A 22924-nucleotide genomic window follows, 5' to 3' on the forward strand; every position below is an offset into this window, starting at 1 on the left:
GCCACTACTAGAGCGGGTGAGGGTCTGACAAAGAACAACAGTCTTTTTCTTAGTCAGTAGGGTGACATTTAGACAACTAATTAGTGCCCTGTAAAATTTTATGAAAAACCATGCAATTTCTCTGACATTCTGCACCTTGGGATTGGCATTCTTTTTTAGCAAACCTTTGTATGTAAATCCCTTTAGTGTGCCAATTTTCCTCCGTAAACACATCTGGGTACTTCCCTTTGTAAACATACTCTTTTTGCTCATCAACTCCAACCACTAGCACCTGTTCATCACTGGTAGTGTCTAAGATGATGTTTAAGTCCCTCTAGTCACCCCACCCCTAGAATAGAAGGCCCTTCTTCTGCCACATGATGTTTGCAGATTGCTTTTCTTCCTTTAAACTCAAAGGACAATCACCTATAACACACCATAGGTACGGGGTCTCCCGTAAAACTTTCAAGTGCTACATCTGTTACAGATAGAGACTTTCCTAAACTTTTTGCAAATTTCTCCTTCCAGACTCACTTGTCCACTACTGTGTAAGGATACCCAGAGTACATCACAATAGATATCTCCAACCCACCAATTTTCATATCACAAACTGTTTTGGACCCTGAGATTGACATCACTTTTATCGAAATTTTCATTAATTCCAAGCACACAATCACTTTCTTTGTGGTTTAACTCTGATTTTGACTCTTCCGAGCTAGAATCCAAGTCCGACTCCTCCTGCACTCTAGCTTCAGTTTTTCCCACCTTTCCTTTTCTACACACCTTTGAAAAATGCCCTTTATTGCCATAATCCCTACTCTTTTGCCTTTTACAGGACATTTTTTGTAATTTATCCCCACACCTATAGTATCTTCTCTCCTTACTCTTATCCAGATTTTTCTTAGTGTTATCCTGTATTTTAGATTTGTCTCTTTTAACTTTCTGTTTAACTTTACAAATCATCTCCTTAGACTCTTCCTTTGAAGTAGTCCTTGCAGCTTTTGCACACTTGTTTGAAATTTCTGCTTTCTTGGCAACTGCAATCACATCTACTAACGGTGCATCCCCATTTATCTACAACCTTTCCTGAATATGCTCATTTGTGACATACATGATGATCTGTTCACAAATGAGCTCATCATGTAAAGTCCCAAATCTACAAGTCAGAGCAACTTGTTTTTTTTTTTTTAAGGCGGAGACAATCTTCCAGAGACTCTAATTTGTTCTGTTTTCTTCAGAACAATTGTGCCTATCAATAGCAATACAGACAGACGTTGAGCAATACTTATAAATCCTCATTTCTATAGCTTTGTACTCTGAGCTGTTGAAGTCCTAACGAGTGTAAGAGTATCTTCTTTTTTATAATTGTGACAATACTTCATCTTCCATGGTGTCAATGTAATTAAGAAAAAACTCTTTTCACTCATGCCATTTGATTACTGGATCACCTGTGTAATTACTTCTGACAATATTTAAGTGCTGAGGAAAAAACAACACTTAATTTGCAATCTGCTTAGCTGTGCACGTAGAATTCATACAATTCTTGACAATCATAGCAGTGCACACGGAGGTATGTGCACATTGAACTTGCTGATGCATTCCTGCATATGCATGTCGATGGTCCCAGCAGTGCATGCAGAAATAGGGATAGCATGTCGCTGGTTACTACGCAACGCATGTCCTGAAAAGTTACCTTCTTTTTAACGCTTTGGCGCATGCCATGTACATATACCTTGCTAGTTGTTAGTCAACTCGCGTCCTGAAAGGTTTTCATCTGTGTAACCCTTTGACACATGTGGGCATTTACAAGCTCCCGCTCCTCCCGAATTCATCCATAGCGCCGCAGCATATTGACCTTGAATCCTTGGGTGTCTTCCACGCACCCATTAGTGTCTCCAAACTGGTTGGGTAGCTAGGTCTGCCTTTATTTCTCCTGCATTTCTCTGTCCAGATTCTCTGACATTGCCTGAAATTCTGGCACAGGAGCGCCCAGCTCGTTGCCAATTTTGTTGTGATCACTCCAAAAAACAGTATGGTAATCCAACTTCTTCATTTAAGATTCAGGAAGAGAAAAGGCCAACATGCCCTATCCCTAGGACGTCCAGCTGTAACTGCCCAACTCTCACTTCTGTCCACATTCTCATATATTCTAGTCAACAACCACACACTGTGAATGGTGATGCCAGTTACAGCGTGTGATTTAAAGATAAGCACAACAAGCAGTCAGGCTACAATGTTAGGCCTGAAGCCATGTTTCCTTTGTCACACTAGTGGATGGCACAATGAGTGCTGCAGTCCAGAGGTGGTACTTAACTTTCTATTCCTTTGGTGTATTTTCTGTTCCATATACTAAGTCTTTATAAGAAAGTTAAAAGAAATTTTAATAAGCCAATCAAGCATTAGCCATTTATTTAATGTATTAGGGATCATCACACGTACACTGGGCATCGGGCAACAGTGTATCAGTGTGCAGATTTTAAAACCCATCAAAATAATGGGGCTGCCTGAACACATTGTTTACCAGTTTTTTTATTTATGCATATAGCTAGGTGACACTGAGGTTAAGTGGTGAGACTGAAAAGGGGGAATTCTTGCCAAAAGAAGGGGACTTTCAATTTTTTTTAAGAGACGTCAAAGGTTAACTTTGATGTAGGATAGGTCAGAGTGTGTGCCACATTTGTGTTCTATGGATGGGCCATATGTTCTCTTTTTAGGTCTCGCCTGCAGGCAGAATTAGCTGTTGTTGAGAGAACTATTGAATCTAATACTTTGATGAATAATTACAATGGGCTTTGAGTTACCCCCCTACAGGTGGCTTGAGGCCTACAGGCAGCTTTAGCTGTTGTTGAGAGACCTATTGTATCTAATACTTTGCTGAATAATTAGAATGCACTTTGAGTTAACCCCCTTCAAACCATTGCCTTTTTGTTTTCTTCTATTTCAGCCACTGACTTGAGACATTGTTAATAATATCTTAGTTTGTCCCATGGGCATTTCTCTCTCACTGCATTGTATCTGGTGTTTCTGTGCCTTTCCCATTCCTACAGAGTCCTTTCCTTCCACTGCCTGATGAACTATTTTCTCTCTTGCTTCTCCTTCTATCTCTGCTTACCGCATTCCTCTTCCCCGCCACAGTAAATTAATAAAGTAGAACAAAAGCATTGTTTCTATACATGCATAACTGGACAGCCATCTTGGAATGATTTTTGTGCTTTATGAGGAAAACATTCAGGTGCTACTTGTGCCGGTGCATGCATATGCATACATGCACATGCGTGGTAGTAATCTTTCAATCATTTTTGTTATACTTTGTTATGAAAACTATTCCGAGATGAAGGTCTTTGTGTGTGTGCATGCACATGTATGTATACACAGCAGCCATCTTAGAATGTTTTTTGTGATAAAGTGAAGAAAAAAAAACAATTAAAGGTGGCAGCCATGCAGACAGGCATATGCATGGGCAGTGATTTTTTAAACGCTTTTGCCATAGAAGATTTCAAAATCAAAGCCAGTAGTTCTGCGCCTCAGTGTTGCTTGTGTGATGTATTGGTTTTGTCAATGCTTAGTGGTTTTTCTTTTAATTTAGAGTGGAGTGACACAAGTCACCTCTGAGTTTCAGGATGTGTTGGTTGAAAAGGTTTTGTAGCTGTTACAGTTTATTCTGACTGGTGTCATTGTAGATGAACCAAAAGGCCTTGAGACGTTGTTGGGGGGCCTCCAAATTAGAACTGTAAAGGCTTAATATATTGTATTTTAGACATAAACCTTTCGATGAGCTGCAGCCTGTGAGTGATTTTTGTGAGAAGGTTGACACCAACTGAGTTGCGGTATAAAAACTGGCCGACTTCAGGCAACACACAGATAAACCTGTTTTTCGACTCTCTTTCAGCAACACTTCCTTTATTATTAAATATGTTTTTACTAGCGCCTTTAAAATGTGAATTTATTTTTTGATATTCAGTGCAGAAATGTTTAATTTATTACACTCTGTGAGTATTGTGGTCTGTATGTTCTATGCGGGTTGACTTATGGCTACCAGGGCAGCCAATGTTGTAGAGCATTGATAGGCCTGCATGTCTTGTTCTGGCTACACTTTCACTGATCAGTAGTCGATAACCACCTCCGATGGTTCTGCTGGAAGCCACAACCGTAACTTATGATGCGGAGATCTAATACGTGGATACACGATACTGTTATTCTGTTACAGAACCTATTGAGTTGATCTAAAAATCCTACTAAATAATGGCTGTCTTAGAATGAGCATGTTTGGTGCGCTCCATGGATGTCATTTAGGGGCCACCAGGGGCTGCAGCCATCCCCGCTGCCTTGGCTCTTGCGCCCCCTGGCACTGCCTTTGAAACCCCTGGCCTCAGAGGTGGCAACATCAGTACCAGGAACACAGAGGCAGATCGCCCCTATGGACGTCAGCTGGGGCTCAACTTTTCTCCTTTTTTGGTCAAAGTTTTAGTACACTAATAGTGTTATTCACTGTAAGTGTAATAAAGAATGAACACAAGTAGCTAAAATATGACCCTCCCTGGCATTTGAGGTAAGTAAAAAATGTATGTGTAAAGCGGGTGTGTGAGTGAAAGTAAAGATCAAATGGCGTGATGTCACTTCCGATACACCTGGCATCTTGCTGAACTGATATTGCCTGTTTGATGGGTGCTGTTAAAATGGAATTTCAGAATATTTCACCAGCAGACAACAGCCTTTATATCTTTTGTGCATGGACCTCATCATATGCTTTAAAAGATACCAGAAAAACTAGTTTTCTGAGTTTAGTGTTTACTATAAATTTTGCATATATGTCGTTGACAGTGTAGGAAATTGCAATGTTTAAATTTACGCTATTCATAGATGTTGCACAACATGTGCAAAGTGTTGATAATTTTGCTGACATTACTCAGAGATGTTAAAAAAAGTATAGGACGTACCCATATTCATGCTCCCATTCTGCATCGTTTCCCAGAGTGTACGAAGTGGTGATGTTTAAACTTACAATATGCATAGGTATGCTTAGCTTGTAGGATGATCCTATGATTGTTCCTGATATTAGGCACAGAAGTTGCTTTAAGTATGTTAAGTGTCCAGGTTAATGCAAACACTTTGCACAGAGTGGAGGAAATGGCATAGATGATGCTTTACAGGTGCCTTGTTTATGCTCAAATTGTGCATACGCATTGCACAAGGTGGCCTTGTTTAAACTTAAACTATACATAACCAGTGCACCAAGTGTAGGAAGTTCCTTTGTTTTTGTTGACTGAAATTATGCACAGATGTTGCACATAGAGCTAAAGGTTGTTTGCAATCCCAAATCTAGTAATATCCTCATGATGACTATAGGTGGTCGAGATTTGGGGTGCCATTTTAAGTTGCCAGGAGTTTAGAGGGCGAGAAACTGAGAACAGAATTATTGATTCCGATCGGTGCTGCACACCACACTCTAGCTACTCCAAGTTTTAGTCCCCAGAATAAAGAATAATCATGTGTACCTGGGATTACCTACTTTTTTCCGCAGGTTATCCCTGCTTCTGGGGAAATTTCTGGTCTGCTTTAGCATCTGCTTTGAGCAGGTGGTAAATCTGAGTGGGGGCATGTTGCATCGTCGCGTGGGGGTGAGAAGAGTGTGGTCAGGCAGGCCAGACTTTGCTGTGGCTGTAGCGGAGCACTGAAATGTCCACCGTTGCTGCGGAAAATGGTAGGTGGGGCCAGCTGGAGGGTTTCTTCCCTTTACCCAGCTACAGGGTGTGTTCCCACAAGCAGTAAATTCAGACCCTGTATTCCTGCCCCCGGGGTTATTAGGAGTGAGAACACCCATCAACTTGGATTCAGCTTGAACGTTATCCCTCTAGGGATACCATCACAGCCAACTCATAACTAGTGCCTTGATAGGGTGGTGAAATTAATGAGTGCCAGGCTATCTCCTAGTGCTAATGGGGCACCTCATTCCAGTCGTACAGCTTTCTGGCAGATATGCCATTGGAATTGAGTTTAATGAATTTTACAGAGTTTTAATTAAGATGGACTTAGAGGCTGACCACGTTTGTGAAATGCCTAACAATCTCATTTCATTACAATGAAATTGTTTTTTTTTTATAGTGTGCTTTTACCAATTAAATTATTTTATATGGACGTCACAAATGAAAAATAACTACAAAGTGTTCAGTTTTTCTTCAATAATTGTAAGTCATCAAACTTTTCCATTCTTTCAAGAAAATACTAAAGATGGCAAAACTTTACAATAAATATCTATAAAAACAAAACGAATTCTAAATGAAATAGCGAGCCTTTGTTACAGAATGTTTGAAGAAAAATGTTAGACACTGCGATATCGTTTGATACAGTTTGTTGCATCAAATAAATTGAGAAAATCTCTTTATAGCTATCTCTAAATACTTCACTACGGAGAAACAATCTGGTTACGAGCACAGTTGCAAAGCTTACTTTATGATGCAAATGTTGTTTTCTTCAAATTGATGTTCTTAGGTAACATGCGAATGTCATGCATGTGCGGGCAAATAATTTGTATTTAAGGTTCCACGTCCTCTCTTCAGTCTGTGGCTATTTGAGGTTGAAAGATAAACCAGGCAAAAAGATGTTGTGTATGTTTGTTGTCGTTTCACGCCAAGTTAGTAACTACATTTCGGGTAAGTTGGAAGTCACAAGACTCAAATGCGTCTTAAATTGACTTTAGGTATTTTGCATGACCAGGGTCAAACTGTTAGATATAATAGTCATGGGCATCAAAGTAAAATTGGCCCCATTAGTGCATCAGAGAGCAAAAGTGGCCACCATTTGCTCTTTACATTTGAACTTGTAAAGACATGCTTTACAGGTGTGATGCAAGATATGGAAGACTGCATGGATTTGAGCTTGCTGCAGGCAATGTTTGTGATAATATCAGGGTTATCAACAGTGAAAACCAAACCACTAAACCATAGAACATACCCACAAAAGGCCATCTGTCAGGTTAGCCTTTCTGGAACTGCCTGGTTGTTCTAGGGACCAATTTGACCCTATACATGACCCTGTAGGGAATCTATTTTGAAAAGAGATTTAAATTTAAGGATATGTGCTCAGGCACTGCCCTTGTACAATAAAGTTGATCAGTTATCAATTGAGCCAAAAAATGCAAGTTTTGGATGTTGGTCAATGAATGAAAAGCATCCAACCCTGTGTTTGTGCGCTGGTGATCGAGATCCTGAAGAAATTGGGCGGGGATTCTTGAGACATTAAACTTTAACTGAAAAATCTCACTTTGGAACTTACCCTGTATTGTCTGTATAGCACCATCACCTGGCATGGAAGGTAAGATTAACGAATGACTGTGGCATTAGGTTCACAGGGCAATTGCAGAGGTGTGCCACAGGTGATTTAGTAGAACTAGATGAACATGTTCTGTCTAGGCAGAGATTGAATACACCACTACATGGCTTTCTATCGTGGGGGACTAGCACTTTTTTCACATCTCACTCATCTGAAATGACAGCTTTATTTCTCCTGAGTGAAGCGCGGAGTGTGTTAACTAGGCAGCAGGTGTTTTAATTGCTTTGTCTCTTTGACTCCACAGGAGCGCCTCCTGCTCTCTGTACTTCCTCGTCATGTTGCCATGGAGATGAAAGCTGACATTAATGCCAAACAGGAGGATATGATGTTTCATAAGATTTACATCCAGAAACATGACAACGTGAGGTAAGAAATTATCGCCTAAGAATTGCAAACTGTGAGAGGGAGGGGCGAGCAAACACCGTGGTTTGAATTAATTGTCAACACCAGGGGTGTACATTGTCTTATGTCTAGGAAGGCCAGATCCATGAAAGATATTTAGGAGATTCAGATAACTTTGTGTACACAATTAAAATGGCACTAATTTACATATTCAATGCTTATCCTGAAAATGTGACATAGATGCGAACCTCCTGGCCCTGCTTTGGCTCCCCTCATCTATACTTTGCATCAAGATGAAGAAAAAGACGTATTCCTTTTGTGCCGCATTGATGACCATAATCAAGACACCTCTAGAAAGGCTGTGACCTGTAGGCCAAATGGCATAGACTACCATAAGATCAAATGACCACTCAGTAGTCAGAGATCCTGCTATTCTTAAGGGTCCCTTTTTACTTCCTGATTAGGGTCATCAATGCGGTGCAAGATAAATAATCCATACTTAGGGTGTAAGTTTAAATGCACTAACCTATGACATATTAAGGGAGCCTATTAGGTAGGACATTATCACACACAGACCTTTTGTTGCTATCGATCCGCTTTGGGACAGATTAGGCGTGAAACATGTCGACCACAGTTAAATGATCTAGGAATCATAGTTGCTCCTGAGGTCATTTCTTTGTTTTATCCTAAACAGAGACTCCGGAAATAACATTTGCACAGGCGGGATCTCTAGTTAACTTTGACTGTTTCAGACAAAACCAATTTCTTTTAGACACACCTTTTGCCAAGGCTAGTATTCCTAGCCTAGAGGTGAAATAAAAAGATCTCAAGCGAAGTTCCCCCCTCGAACAGCCCGTTGGACACTGCAGTGCCTGCCCAATAAGGGGCACAGCCTGGTGATGATGCATGCTCCCATTGCTGGGTGAGGGCTTGTGCTCCTAACAGGATCTGTCTCTGATACCTAATGAGTCCAGATCCATAGTGAAGACTTAAACCCGTTTTTTTTGTTATGGAACAGCACACCTCTTTAGGGTCGAGCCTGCATCGCATGCGCTTGCGCATGCTTTTCGCTAGCGAGACGCTTTAGGGATTAATAAGGGCTCAGAGCCCCATCCACGTGACTTCAGTGTCTTTCATTGGTTCGTGGGCTTGCCTGTTAGAATCTGCTTGATTTCATTAGTGGAAGGCACGCATACGTCATGCCCTTTCCGGTGGTTAGCCCTCCTCGAGTGCATCAACCAAGTACAGATAACATGCGAGGCTCGCTGTTTTCCATTCGGTTTGTGGACTACTTTTTCTCTATTTTCGCAACGCAATCTCGCCTGGCAGAAGTCGAGCGCTTTGCATAATATGTTACACAGTTAATTGCACTTTTTCCGGTTACGTACATGGTTTATGTCGCAAGAAAAGTCAGATTAGGAGTTTACAACGCTATTAGCTCTAACACGAGCAAACACGAAACCCGTTGCATTGCAAATGCTTGTTTTGCATGTAATGGTTTATGAAAGGAGGAATTGTGCTGGATCATAATTCCTCTCCGCCTCTCTTAGGTTCATAGCTAATATGAGCATATCCCTTCTTTAAAATCTCCCTATATTGGTTGGAAACAATCATGTACAGTAAAAAAATGCTCTGGAAAATTTTAGGAGATCTGTTTATTTATTTATCTAATCTGTTCTTTCATTTCCCGAGGCCTTGGAAAGCACATTACTTTTGTCCAAAATGAACAGAAATACAAGGACTAAACGTATTGCACTTTTGTTTCCACAAAGGTCACATACAAAGCAAAATTAGTTAAATATCAACCAATCACTAAATAGTTACTTTAGAATGAGAGGGCAAGAAAATCTCATCAATTACAACATTGTTATGTCACTGTAGCCTAAATCTTTCGACATAGATTTTTTTTGTAAATTCTGAATGTGACGTGTAGCCTATGAGGGTTTATGTGTTACATTTTATAAACATTAATGGTTGTAATAACCTGCAATAGCTGTAATGCATTCTATGCAGAGCTCAGGCATGAATGATGTCATAGAATGTTTGTGAGTGACTGAAGGAGTGGACAGTTAGAGAGACTGGGCTGAGCAGAGAGGATGCTGCTCTTTTTGGGGTTTTCCATTAAGTAGCCTGTAACCTGATCTGTAACCTCTTCAGTAAGCCTACAACATGTTAACCTACAATAACTGGCTACTTGACTCCTACTTATGAATCATGAATTACGACACTAGCAACAATCTGAAAGGACTTATGAAACAAAGAAGTGAAGGTACATTGAAGGTGCAAGGAGAGAAAAAAAGATGCAAAAAGAGAAAACGAGATGCCCTGAACTCCATCATTGTCTTAACCAATAAACTCAAAGCTTAAGAGTTTGGTCTACTGAACTCTGGATGTACACAGCTGAACGAAGATGAATGCTAGACTTGGAGAGCGCTGACAAGTAGTCACTGTTTTTTTTAACTAGACCTGCTGTGCCTGGTAAAAACCATACAAAATGCAGATTTGTTTGGATTTTTTTATTTTGGAAAGAATACCAGCAGTGGGTGACTGACGTGCACTGTCTACGACCACCCCACATGTCTGCTGATAGAGTAGCGTGTAGACAGAGATCCATATTGTGCTGCCCACCCATGCGCAACATCACGTCAGCAGGGAGACTAGTGTGTGACATGCAGCAATCAAGGAACCACATGTGTAGTGTGTTGGCTGCATTGGAAGCGGCGAACAAGGAAGTACTTGCAGCGAGTGGATGGAGATAATTGACTTCCTGCCCCCGGAGCGAGAGAAGCATGTGGAGTCAAGAGCGTGTGTGGTACGCACCTACAGCTGAAGACGCGTACGGCTAACATCAGAGTGGGAGGCTGAAACACACACTAAGGTGGCTGATGGTAAGATTGGGAAGTGCTTGGCGGTGTGACACACATCTGCACTTTTGAACTGGAGAAACGAAATGGAGCTGTTTTGAAGTGCTCAGCCAGATGAAGCAGTGCATCACATACATGGACCGAGTATGTGACGCTTGCACTGAGTCACGGGTATCTCTACATTTGGACTGCAAATATTTTTATGGTGAGGTAAGCAACCGAGTTTTGGCATTTGGTGTGTTTAGTGACTCTTCCTCGTGCAGCAGTGATTCTTATCTGAAGGAAATTTGGGTCTTGGCAATACCAGTGATCAGTTAAGCAAACATACTTTCAGAAAAGTGAAAGGACTTCCTCATGAGTTTCATGCCGGTACTGTGTAATGTTGGATTCACAGTCAGTATAATGTGTGAAGGTTCAGGTGAGTCATCGCTCACCATATAGGAGGACTTTGGCTTTACTGCTAAATATTTTGTCAGTTGTATTGTACATGTTGCTCATTCTATCCCTATTTGTGTGGAGTAGTCAGGAAAATGTGCTTGTTGTATTTGTTGTATGCAAGAGTCTTCTAAGGAGTTAGTGCTCCTCACTTATATGTCTGCTCCTGTAAGAGAATGCAGGAGTCCTGTGAGGAGTAGGGGCTATGGCCGAGTCCATGTTTTGTGCCCCTGGTCCTGTGAGGGTATGCTGTGGAAGGTGAGTGTACAAAATGTTTCCTAGGTGCTGTGAGCTGGCAGTAAAGGGTACGTTGTAGTGTAGTAATTGTCCCTGGTCCTGCAAGAGTATGCAGTGCAGGGTGAATGTGTAGTATTTGTCCCTTTTGCTGCAAGAGTATGCGTTAGAGTGTGAACATGTGGTATTTTCTCCTGGTCCTACAAGAGTATGCAGTAGAGGGTGAACGTGTAGCATTTATCCCTGGTCCTGCCAGAGTACCCAGTAGAGAACGAGTGTTTGTCCCTTGTCCTGTAAGAGTGGGCAGTAGCGGGTATGTGTGGGAAATATATGTTTACTGTCTGTTCCTGGTCCTGTGAGAGTGCTCATTAGAGTGAACAGTTACCTATGTCCTTGCTGCACAAGGGTGGCAGTAGAGGTAGGTGCCCGGTCCTGCAAGTGAGTGCTATAGAAGGTATGTGGATTACAAGTGTGTCACTGGGGAGAAAATATTGTTCCCCTGGTATTGAGCATGCTAGTCATTTTGTTTGCATGGGTTCTGTGTGACCTGTATATGGTGTGCTTTTGGTTTTGTATGGATGGGGTCATATACAAACACTGTGTGAATAATGTATAGGGCTTTTCGACGCTAGAGTCTCTTATGGTTCTGTTTGTATTTATTATTATATTTAAGGGGAAGGAGATGTGTTATAACCTAAAATGGTTGTAATAACCTGCAATAGTTGTAATGCATTCGATGCGCAGCTTCTCTGTTTCCCTGACTTGCTCAGCCAGTGTATGATGTCATAGAATGTTGGTGAGTGACTGAAGGGGTGGACAGGTAGAGAGAGTGTGGTGAGTAGAGAGGATGCTGCTGCTGGTGGGGTTTTCCATTAAGTAACCTGTAACTTCTTCCATAAGCCTACAACTTTTTAACCTACGAGAAATGGCTACCTGACTTCTACTTACCAAGATGGAATTTTCAATTACATTTCACTCCTACAGCTAATGTTTGAATATTGAATATACCTCATTTTATTGCTCCAAAGGAGGAAACACACAGAATGTTTTGTAACTTAACCAGAGGACCACAAATGTCCCTTCTGAGAACCTGTTATTTGACAAATGAGGTGTATTTAGGGCCAGCTTGTGTACAGTTCTATAAATAGTTCAACAATAACATGGTGAGGGCTCTACACAATCCTCTCTTAATAATTTATTGGGGTATGTTGCTATCAACTGTAAACATGTTTAAGACTATGCTAGGGCTAGTGCCTTATTGGGATCTAAACATGACTTGGCACAAAATTCAGTTTTTACCTGTGAAGTTTTGTGAAGGTGATAAACGTTGATACTTCGCAAAGTCGCAGAGTATTCATATTTGCAAAATATCACCTGCAACTGCAAATTCTGGTATAAATAATAATTTTGCATGCACATTTTTGGGAGGGAATTATTCTACAAAAAAACTAGAATTTGCTTGTTTTTGCCTACAGAACCCAAATTTCTGGAGCTTTTCACATTGTGTTGTAATGTGTTGGACAGTGAAAAAACAATACTTTAATCAGCCACGATATAAAGCCGGTTTGAGGTATTAGTTATCTGAAAGGCCAAATTGGCCATTAGTGTTCGAGGCACATCTTTTCTTCGTTCATAAAACAACGGCCGCTACACCCAGTCATTTTATGAAATCCCACTTCTCCACTACTGATCTCGCATTCTGAGGAAAACACCCTTACTTAGAAAATGTGAACTTGTGGTGGGTATGTCGTCTTTTATGTAGCTTACAGGGACACAGATAAATGCTGCGTCACAAGGGAGCATGCTTTACAGAAGTCATCGTAAATCACTGTTTTCTGGATATTGCAAGTCTCAGTACCACACACTCCATATACTAAGCGGCTACTTGATTGTGTCCCATGTGGGTCTTATTAATGTTCGATAAAGGGCCATCCAGTGTAGAATACAACTGTTCTGTTTACCCAGTCCTGTATGCTAACATTCAGCATCAGTAAGCATTGTAGAATGTTGCTATGTTTGATGCCATCTTCCAGGGCCTCTGCAACATAAAGCTTATCTAAGTGCGAGATGTATTTGGATTGCATCAGTCCATCACTCGCAAGATCCTTGTCCCTGAAATTTAGACATGGAGCTGTGCCTTTCATCAAACTCACATCTACTTGTTCCTCGTCCTCCACCAAGTCTTCGTTATTTTGTTTGTGCCGCTTGGCAGTAGAAACCGAGGAACATTTATTGGTCTTCTGACCTGCTTACTTTATATCCACGGTTACATGGGTTGCTCCGCTGTGTCGTGATATTGGCATATTGGATAGGATAAATGCACTAAGAATTTGCAAAATGATTCATCCAAGGATGATTATTGTGTACTGTGTTTTCAAATGTCTGTTTGCAGTGAGCTGCTAGGAATGCCAGACAATAACAATTTGTAACCTGTCTGTTCTTTTAAATGCTCTTGCTCTGTTTTCCAAATCGAATGTTTTTATAGAGTGTTCGTAGAATTTTATGGATGTTTATTTAGAGCCTTTTTATTTACCTCGATGTGTTTATATCGTGTTTAAAAGTGTGTTTGTTATAGCTTGTTGATGGAGAAGACATTTTCCAAGATTGTAAGATGAGCCCGTGGTTCTTTTAAATCTGTTTCTACAAATACAACTATATTTATACTCTTATTTTCCCAAATAGTAGTTCTGCAATTTTGTTCACGTGCAAAAGGACCACGCATCACACATTGAGGATACCTGCGTGTCACTTTTGTTATCTTGAGTGTATATAAAAATAACCTGGCAACAGAAAGGTGTCCTAATAAGGGACACAACAGAAATTTTTCCCTATCTGACCTTGCAGAATGAAACTGGCCGAGAAGTTGCCAACAACACAAAATCCAAATGAAGGAAAGCATGCCTGTGTTTCTTCACAACAAATAATCTTGTGTGGCTCCCCTGTTTTAGGACGCCTGGATGCTTCACCACCTAGTCAGAACAAATCAGCTGTTTCACTTGGGAAAGGTTCCGCTGTGCCTACATATGTTTATACAGGGTACCCTTGTCCTTAAAACAAGTGCAAATGTAAGAAACGTATTGTATCCTGTGTGTCCCCATTCCTTGCATGTCTGAGCCGGTGTCTGGAATGCTGACAGTGAAGGATATAATAGAATGTTGGTCTGTGATCTGCAGGGGTAGCTGTAAGAAAGGAACAGTTGCCGGGAGGACGGAACATTGACACGACATTCCTGCTGTTGTCGTTATCTAAGGTCATAACATGAAATAAAGAACGTACCTCCTTCTTGAGTGGCTCCTTGTGAAGACTCTGCCTTCCAGCTTAGCTAAAAACCTCTTTGATGCCCCTTCCTAGGGTAACCTGTGCATTTTACCAGAGCCCGAATATGAAAAACTATTTTTCTTGCAATTGTTAGTTACTATATTACCAAGTGGTGGCACACTTCTTGTAAGACCAGCAAAGAGTTCAAGATAATATACTTTCAAAGGAAGTCCTTTTATGTCCACTAAAACTTTATAAGCCATATTAGGTTTTCAGTTTTATAGATACAATATATTTTACCATATATATTACGTGCCGTGACACTCCTCATACACTGACTTTTTTATTGTAATTTGGCATCCCCACTTTATGGTTCTTTAATAGATCCTTAGTTGCCTCACCCCACGTGATTGCTGACCTTCTCACAGCATTATAGGGATCTTAACAGGGACTACATGTCTCTTTCAGTCATCCAGGCTCATTCGATATTGGGCAGATCGTGAAAAAGTAAGTGATAACACAGATATGAATGTGATCCTGAATCTTGCAGCACATTCTGTGAGATTGTTTTACTTTATTTTTAGGTATTTAATTTAATATAGCATTGAAGTACCTCCAGGCAATAAAGAAATACTTTTCAGAGTAAAAATTTAGGAATGCAGGAGTGGCTCAGAGATAAAGTACTGTACATAACATAGCACAGAATGAATGGCCAAATTGTCACACACACTGTAGAGAAACACTCACTAGATTATAGTAACATGAATGTGACTGGAGTGGGTGCAACATATAACTGGAGTAGTACTGAACACACACATTATTTATGCACCCACATTTTCACACGCATATTCAAAAATACCAAGTTGCAATTTGAGTCTCAGAAGGGTGCTGAGAATCATGCAATTTTTGGCGTGATTAGAACCTGGTTCTCAAAAGTAGGTAAGTGACTGAACCAGTGGATCAAGGGAGAAAAGGAGTGAGATCTGATACCGGGCTAAATCTCCAGTTGAAACATGAAGAAGGAGATTTGATTTTGGACCAAATCTCCTTTTGAAACATGAAGAGGGAGATTTGATGCTGAAATATGAAGAGAGAGGTTGGATGTTGGACCAAATCTGTTGAAATATGAAGAGGGAGACTTTGTGTTTTAGTGACAGGCCGTGGTTGGGCGATTAGAAGGGGTATAGAAAACATTTGGGTGTGTAAATGAGGTTGCTGTGACCTCCACTCTTACCAATTGCTGAAAACATGGTGTAGAAAACAGATCAGGCTCAGGGAATGGAATAAAGCTATGGAAATGGGAACTAGATTGGAGTCAGGTAAAGGAAGCACAGTACAATGGTGCCTCAATTATATTGATGCAAGCTACATTTGGTTAATACAGAGGCAGTCTTTTGACATGAGCTGTTTTGCGTCACTCTTGCACCACGCAACATGGTGCACGAGTAACGCTAACCTTACATGTGATTTATGAAGCCAGACAAAGGCTACTTTGCTTGACCCTGGGGGCTCCATAAATCTGGAGTAGGGCAAAGCAGTGCAAATCGCTGTGTTGTCTTACTTTCCCCTGGGAAGGCATTCCATGGGCACTGCATGGGTGTTGCCATGCAGCTCCCATGGTTTTCAACACATTCCCAGATTTAACAGAACTGGCAGATCTGGGAATGCACAAACAGATAACACCTTCTCAAGTGAGGCATATCACTGATTAATATCTATATTTCTCCTCGTTACCTCCTCTTTCTGTGTGCTTCACAGTCTGCAGCACACAAAGAAAGAGGAATATGTCTCTCAGGATTGTTTTTATGCAGGAAGGTGCCCCTTCCTGCACAAAAGCAAACCTGCTGCATTGGGGCTAGGATGCCAAAAGGGTGCCAGCGCAGGGGAAAAGGCAGGAATGTGCTGTATTGCCTTAAATATGACGCATTCCTGCCCTTTCCCTGTCACGCATTCCATCTCAGCGAGGTGACTTGCTGCACTGCACTGCGTGACAAACTCGTAAATAGACCCCTGAGTCTCAGTGTGGCAAAATAGTTGTCCCAGGCAGGTCTTCCTTTAAGATGCACTACAGTAGTGTGATGAAATTACAATAGGTGCGGATCAGTTCTAGCAGCCAGCCCCTGTACATCGTTGCAGTGTAATGACCACATGATACATTTAGAAGCGATGGGATAGTTGTGAGGCAGGCAGACTTCTTACATCATGAGCAGTCTGGATGTCTGAATTTGGCTGGTATGATGCACACTTTTTACCCAGGTCTCCTGGTTTAGAAGTATATAACTTTGCTGCTGAACTACACCTTCTCCTCAAATAAGATCAAGTAAACTCGAAAAGAAACAGTACTGCAGACCCAGAAAGTTTAACAATAAATTGAACTATTTTAGAAATTCACAGAACTCTAGCTACAGTGACAAATCTGCTATTTTCAATTTGTAAGTGCTCACTTTAATGATTTAAATTGTATAAAGCGCCAAGCAATTTTGGAGTGGCAATTTTCAGTACTTCTCCAAAAATGTCTGCATATTTCTGCAGCAAATGTTAACCAAACATTATTTTTTCCCTTTACCCGGTTTCTAAGTGTTCCTTTAGCTGTCAGCTAAAAACAGACAGATGGAAGAAAGCAAGTGTTTAAAGATCTTGGTTTTACTCCGCCTGTCTTTCAATAAGCACTTATTTGTCTAGTAGTTATTATCCTTTCAGTACACAGTCAGAGATTACACGGTCTATTTGTCAGCATCCTAAGAAGATATTTTTTTATAAACAAAAAGGGAGCTGCCTTTTCATAAAACTGGTACTTAGGAGACAAAAAAGCATTCTTCATCTTCCGTGTCAATTTGAACACCTACCGTTTATCATATAGCTAGTCCTCAAGGCCCCTGGGCTGTTCCATTCCCCCTATGTGTGTGCGTGCGTGCGTTTTAGGCCGGATCTGTTCCATTCAGTGTCAGCCTCCCAGATCACCCCCAGGATGGCTCTAACTTACATCGAGGGCATGCCTATATCACGCACTGTCTGCTCTGAGCAGAGGACTCGAAGCGTTTCCATTTCTGCGGCATCGCTACACCCAAATAAGAAAAGATGGTGGGGTGGGGGGAAGGGTGAGGTATCTAGGGGGCCCAAAGAGCACATTCCAAGTCATGGAAGTAACATATCCCTCTGAAAACCCTCACTAACACCTGTGGTTAACCTTTGTCTGGAAACTCTGATCCGCTGTGGTTAGTTTATTATAACGTAATCATAAGGGTAACCCTCAAAAACATTGTCAACAAGCACGGAAAAGACACAAGGTCTAGCCATAGTTAGCTGGTGTGATGGTTATCGTTTAAAAACATTTTTTTTTACTGCAAGCATATGCTACAAAATAGAAAGAAGGGAAAAAAGGTGCGCCTCCCTTTTTTTTTTTTATCTGTTTATTAGTTTATCATTACTTGCATTTAGTTGAATATATCCACACAGTATTGCAGCAATTTATCGTTACATTTGTTGTGTTACTGCAATTTACATAATGTGTCGACAGGATAATATATAAATCAGCTGAGAAAGGAACAATAGGAACAAGGAAAAATGTTGCCGGTTTATGTCTCGTGCTGTTTGGGAGAATAGCTCAAGGGGAGAAAGGGGTATGGCGGGAAGGGGGGGGGAGGAGGGTTAGTGTTGGGGGGAAGGGTGGATAATCTAGGTTCAATTGTATAGATGATTCTGCCTTTTTTGTTTGTTTTTGTTTCCCCGTATTATCTATTTTCGCTAGTTGATGACACTCAGGTGTGTCCTATCCTGACGTAGGTGAATGCCTGATTCAGGGAAACCGGGTATCATCTTTTTGCTCTAGTTGTTCTATGATAGAGTCCCATATATCTGCCCCCTTGATTTCCACCCCTCTATCGCGTAGTGTCTGTAGCACTTGCGTTTCTGCTTTGGACCAGTATAGCATGTCTTGTGTCCAGCGGTGTCTGCTTGGTGCGCTGGGTGATTTCCACTGCATGGCAAATAGGCGTTTGAGTAAGATGAATGCGAGATCAGCGCTTCTATGTTTTTGCTTGTCTGTCCCTTTTCGTGTGCGTATTCCCAATAGGCAAGATTCTGGAGAGGGGAGGAGGGGTAGTCTCGACCAGGTGGCTGTTTGTGTCGTTGCTTCCTGCCACATACAATGTATCGGGGGAGCAGTTCCATGTCATATGTACAAAATCTGCTTCCGGTGTCCCGCATCAAGGGCACCCTGGGTTGGATTGTGGGAACATTTGTTTTATTTTAGCTGGGGTGAGGTAGGTCTGGTGTAGATAATTAAATTGCGTGTACCGGAAACGGGCATTGCGCGATACTTCTTTCGTATTTGCTAGTGCCATGTTCCATTTTTTTGTGGGTAAGGGTGCTTGTAGTGTCATCTCCCATCTACTTTTTGCTTGAGTTTGGGCCTCTTCTGGGTGGTTCTGTAATGTGCGATATATCCAGGATATATCTGTTTGTGTGCCTGCTCCTGTCAGCAACTCGTGAAGTATTGGTGCAGTATTAGGTTCATTATTGCCGTTGCTCCATATATTGCGTATTACTTGTTGTAGCGCCCTATATGCGAGAAATTCGCCCTTGCCTAGGTTAAACCTGTCCATCAGCACTTCATATGATAAGAAGTGCCCTGCCTCGAATATGTCGCCTATTGTATTAATGCCTCTATCTACCCATGTTGTTAGTTTAAATTGTCTTGATATGTTGTCTAGTCCTGGGGTAGCCAGTAGTGGGATTCTGGGTGAGTATGGTGGTTTACGTCCTGTCTGCATTACATATCAGCGCCATACCCAGTCTGCTACTTCCAGCAGAATATTGCCATTGTGCGTTGATTTATCTCGACCAATGAGCCAGTTTATGGCGTCTGGTTGTCCCAGCAGGGTGTTTACCATAAGCCCCTCCGATCCGTTTGGCTTACGTGTCCAGTCCATTATCCAGTGTATTTGTGCTGCTGCATAATATAATTCGAATTGGGGTACTCCCAGCCCTCCTTTTTCTAATGGCAGGTAAGTTTTGGTTAGGGCTACATGTCGGCGGCCTGTGTGTAGCTAGGGGTGTGAAATAGCTCTTGGGGAGTTTAAGCGGTAATGCCGAGAAGTAATACAGAATACGTGGTAGTACTATCATTTTGGCTATAGCTACTCTGCCCATGGGTGAAAGTGGAAGTGAGCTCCAGAAGGGCATTGAACTTCTTATAGACCTGATCGTGCGATTTAAATTGCCTTCTCTTAGGTCATGTTCGTTATGGTATATTTGAACCCCTAAATACTTGAAAGTGGTGTAGCACCACTCTAGCTTGTGTGTGGGATTGCTTCTCTTTGGGGGTCTGGAATTAATTGCATTGGGAACAGGCATGATTTTGCCCAGTTTACTTGTAGGCCCGATATGTCTCCGAATGCGTCTAACAGGTGTAACAGATCTGGTAGGGATTCCGAGCAATCACTTAAGTATATTAACGCGTCGTCCGCATAAAGAGAGACAATCTTGTGTGTTTCTCCGTCAGGAATGCCCATTTTGGTGCCTCCTGGCGCGGTCTTGCTGCTAGTGCTTCGATTGCTATTGCAAATAATAGCGGTGATAATGGGCATCCCTGCCTGGTGCCTCTCCCTATTACAAATTCCTCCGATATTATTTCACCTGTCTTCACTCTGGCTTTCGGGTCTGCATATAGTGTTTTTATCCATCTTATGAATGTATTGCCAAAACCCATATTTTTTAGGGATCTCAGCAGATATGGCCAACCCAGCGTGTCAAATGCCTTTTCTATGTCCAGCTATACCGCCGTCCTTGTATAATCTGATTCTAGGGTTTCGGCTATGAGTCGTAATAGGCATCTGATATTTGTGTGTGTGCTGCGGCCGGGTATGAAACCAGATTGATCCGGGTGGATTAGTATTGGCATTAATGGGAGAAGGCGGTTTGCCAGCATCTTCCACAGTAATTTACAATCGGAGTTTAATAAGGACAATGGTCTGTACGACCGAACATCTAGTGGGTCGCATCCTTTTTTGTGGAGGACCACTATGATTGCCTTGCGTTGTGATTCTGGGAGGTGACCTTTTTCGAATGCTTCTTGCAGCATTACTAAATATGGTGCCGCTATTTGCGTTGCAAAGGCCTGATAATACTCTGCTGGGAGTCCATCTCCTCCTGGGGCTTTACTAGGTGCCATTTGTTTCAGCGCCTGCTGGATCTCTTCCAGTGCAATGGGTTTTTCTAATTCTGATAGTTGTTCTTCTGTGAGTTTAGTTAGTTGGGGTGTCTGGAAGAATTCCCTTATTTGACGTTCAGGCGGAGGGGGTTCTGCCTTATATAAGGTGGCATAGTATTGTTTAAAGGCCTCATTTATTTCTGTCTGTGTGTTAACTATGGTGCCTTCCTCTGTACGGATGGCGTTTATGGTGGAATGTTGTTGCTCTCCTTTCAATAGCCAGGACAGTAGGCTACTGGATCGGTCGCCTTCGGTGTGTACTCGCGCTGTGTAATGTCGGTAATCATATTTTCGCAAGCGCGCATCGGTTTCAGCCTGTTGTTTTTTCAATCCAATCATATTGTCTTCGCCCTCCCCATTCTGTCCCGCTGCCCTTTCCGCTTCTCTCAATCCCCTCTCGATATCGTCCAGTTCCCTGTGTAGTGTTTTGCGTACTCCTCCTGATGTGGACAAGCACAAGCCTCTTATCACCACCTTGTGGCTGTCCCATTCTATTGCTCTTGACGACGCCGTGTTTGTATTTGTTTTAAAATATGAGACTATACCTTCTGCTAGTTCTTCCCGAAAAGGGGGGTCGCACAATAGGGACGGCTGTAGGCGCCAGGTGGGCGTGTGCGTGCGTGCTCTGCCCCAGCGGATTGCAGTAACTAGGGGGCAGTGGTCTGATATTGTTTTAGCCAAATACGTTGCCTTTATTAGCGATTGCGTGAGTTCGCTTGTGTATAGTTGTAGATCTATGTGGGTGTGTAGTTGGTGGACAGGGGAGAAGAAGGGAGTACTCTCTGTCAGTGGGGTGTAGGTTCCGCCATGCATCGTGTAGTCTTCTATCTGACATCCAGTTTCGTAACGTTTGGGATAGTCTTCTACTTGGGGCGCCTTCCAGCGGGGGGTGGGATCTGTCCATGTTAGCATCTGGTACGCAATTGAAATCTCCCCCCCATATGCTGGGTATCAGTGGGTCCCATGTTAGTGCTGCATATGTGGATAGTAGGAAATCCGTCTGTTTAGTGTTAGGTACGTATATGCCCGTTATGCACAATTGTTTCCCATCCAGTTCCCCTCTCAGATGGACATATCTGCCGTCTTTGTCTATTTGTGTGTGTACCACTGTGTAGGGGATATTGGGTGCTATCCATATCAGCACGCCTCTTGTGTACGTCGAGATGTTCGTACCGTATACCTTTCCTGACCACTTCCTACCTAATTTGTTTAGGTCTTCGGCTGTGAGGTGTGTCTCCTGCAATATTGCTATATGCGTTTTATGGCGTTTGAGGTCATTGTAAATTCTATTGCATTTATTTGCTTTAGCCATCCCTCTAATATTCCAGGTTAAGATATTGTATATAGCCATATAATTAATTTTGTTATGTTTGATGGCGCCATTGCTGTGATTGTGGGTCCCTGCCTATTCATCACCCTCCCCCTGGATCCCCCTCCCCTTGAGCGCGCTATCCGTGTCCACGGTTGGGATATATATACTGGCGAACTAATACTAATAAAAACTAAAACCATAACAAACTGTGTGGCACAACTGGTGCCATTCTCTACGTTACTTGATTTCAAGTCCATTCGGTAGTCCCACTGGTTGTGGAGACGTGGCCAAAGGAAATCTGGTTTAACTTCAATAGTGGTTCACATGGATGATCTTTGCATCTGCGCGTCTCTGTCGTTCGGTCTTTCATCTGCTTCCGGTGCTTGAGGGTAGTCTATTCGTATTGGTTTGTGCGGGTGGTCTTCTGTTGTTCTCGTTTCCGGGAGGATGTAGTCTTTCCTGCGTGTATTGATTTTTATCAGTCCTTAGTTGCCCTGGTTCAGTTGTGCTTCTTGTTTCTGTAGTATGTTCCTTGTTTGTGTAGTGTTTTAGTTTTTGATAACAAGTCTACACAGTTTCAAATGTCATCTGCAGAGCGTGGGGTCAAGGCGGGCCGAATATTAGTGGTGAAGAAGGGGGACTTGGGCAATTACGTGTAGAATTTGAGTCTGAGTCTCTGTTTTCAGTTCTCGGTGTTGATTGCGTGCATGCAAATGTGGTTGCTGCTTTGAGGACCTGTGCTTGCGCATCTGCAGCCTGAGATTTTGATGGTCTAATTTTGATCCTGGTGTTGGTTTTTCTCTTTCTTCTGGGACGTTGTTCCAGCCATTCGCCATTTCCATCTGGTTCTGTCACTGGGTCTACTAGGCCTTTGGCGTGTAGCCATGTACATGCATTATCTGCTGATGGGAAGAAGAGAGTCCTATCGCCATCGATTACTCTAATTTTAGCCGGGAACAG

The 22924-nt window shown here is 42.1% G+C and overlaps 1 protein-coding gene across 2 annotated transcripts in view; it reads left to right on the forward strand.

Moving 5' to 3' along the window:
* ADCY5 (adenylate cyclase 5) overlaps positions 1–22924 on the forward strand; it is a 1737221-nt gene that overhangs the window by 567302 nt on the left and 1146995 nt on the right. For both annotated transcript variants that reach the window (XM_069224661.1, XM_069224662.1), the window contains exon 3: positions 7553–7674. In XM_069224661.1, the coding sequence (XP_069080762.1) occupies positions 7553–7674 (122 nt within the window). The remainder of the gene's footprint in view (positions 1–7552; positions 7675–22924) is intronic.

This window comes from Pleurodeles waltl, chromosome 3_1 (assembly GCF_031143425.1).
Source record: "Pleurodeles waltl isolate 20211129_DDA chromosome 3_1, aPleWal1.hap1.20221129, whole genome shotgun sequence".
Taxonomy (NCBI): Eukaryota; Metazoa; Chordata; class Amphibia; order Caudata; family Salamandridae; genus Pleurodeles; species Pleurodeles waltl.